This window comes from Terrapene carolina, unplaced genomic scaffold, assembly GCF_002925995.2.
Source record: "Terrapene carolina triunguis isolate 2854851 unplaced genomic scaffold, T_m_triunguis-2.0 Scaffold865, whole genome shotgun sequence".
NCBI classification, from domain to species: domain Eukaryota; kingdom Metazoa; phylum Chordata; order Testudines; family Emydidae; genus Terrapene; species Terrapene triunguis.
The window spans coordinates 185,272-186,635 of NW_020665216.1; the positions used below are offsets into that span (position 1 = coordinate 185,272).

Sequence of the window (1,364 nt, forward strand, 5' to 3'; positions counted from 1 at the left end):
ATAAATTTGTTAGTCTCTAAGGTGCCACAAGTACTCCTGTTCTTTTTTCTAAAAACTTTTGTGAAATCGTACTGATTTGGACAAAATATTGTTTAAAAAAAAATGTAGAAAAAATCTTTCCAATGGAAGAGTTTAAATGGTTCCTTTTGAATTTTTTTATATTAAAAAATGTTTAAAACAGAAAATGGCCCATATTGACCCCCAAACAGCAGTTTAGAAATTTGTACGGCAAAACACATGTATGTTTTGGCTTTCTGGCCAGACCTGGCACGAAAATTTTAACATCTCAACATTTTTTGCTGGATGGAAAGTCGGTTTTCAGACCAGCTCTACATTTCAGAATCTAGATATTCAATATTTCAGTTTTTGGCCAAACCACTGCAGTTTTCAGACTCTCAACAATTTCTGGTGTAAAAATCAGAATTTTCCACAGGAAGAAAATTTTCACTGTAAGTTCCGTTGCGCTGAAAACTCGATTTTCCATCAAAACCCCGTTCTAATAGAAAACAATCTGCCGACCCCAGTCGTGGTTGTTCAGGCTTAGATCCCCTTGTTAGATACATGTTGAGAGCGCCCCTCTAAGAGCCTTTCAGAACCCCGATATCCCAGCCCTGAGATGATCTGCGCAGAGAGAATTTTCCCCTTGTTTTCTTCTCCATCAGCACACACCGGTCAGTTTCACGTTCCCTCTCGTCATTTGCACTTCCAGGATAGATGGAGATTCCCAGACCCAGTACGCTGCCCAGGGCAAGCTTCACGGGGGTATTAAGAGCAGCTGGCCGGAGACATCAAACCTCAGGGCCCTGTGGAGGGCCTGGAGATTATATTAAAATAGAAGAGACATTTCTCACACGTGGCTGAGGGGGTGCGTAGCTTCAGGGGGCGATGCGGGCCTGGCCAGACACATTGTGCCCTTGAGATCCTCGATAGGCTGAAAGGGCCGTGTTAGGGAGGGGGAAACCCCAGGATCAGTGCTGTGAAACGGGACCACGGGGCTGGAGACGGGACACGAGACCAGCGGGATCTCAGCCTGCCACCCACCTTCGTTGTGCTGGGCTCGCCGCCTCTCATCGCGGGGCGTCCGCGTCCCATCCATCTTCCTAGGGTGGCACCCAGAGAGAGGAGGGCGTTACAAGAGGGCAAATATATATATATATATATCTCTCTCTCTCTGTCCTGACACCGAACCCCGATGCTGAGTCCAGGCCGTCCTGAGATACTGACCTTTCGCTCTCCCTCCTCACACTCACTCAGGGCGTGCAGATCCAGCAGGGGGCAGTATGCATGTGCACACACAGTCCAGTTCCATCCAGCAGGGGGCAGCACGCACACGCACAGTCCAGTTCCATCCAGCAGGGGGCAGC

General features: G+C 48.2%; 1 protein-coding gene across 1 annotated transcript in view; it reads right to left on the bottom strand.

The window, feature by feature from the left end:
- Positions 1-1,364, bottom strand: part of USF2 (upstream transcription factor 2, c-fos interacting) — a 20,199-nt gene that overhangs the window by 6,196 nt on the left and 12,639 nt on the right. The window contains exon 7 of the mRNA XM_026660932.2: positions 1,042-1,100. Coding sequence (XP_026516717.1) covers positions 1,042-1,100 — 59 coding nt within the window. The remainder of the gene's footprint in view (positions 1-1,041; positions 1,101-1,364) is intronic.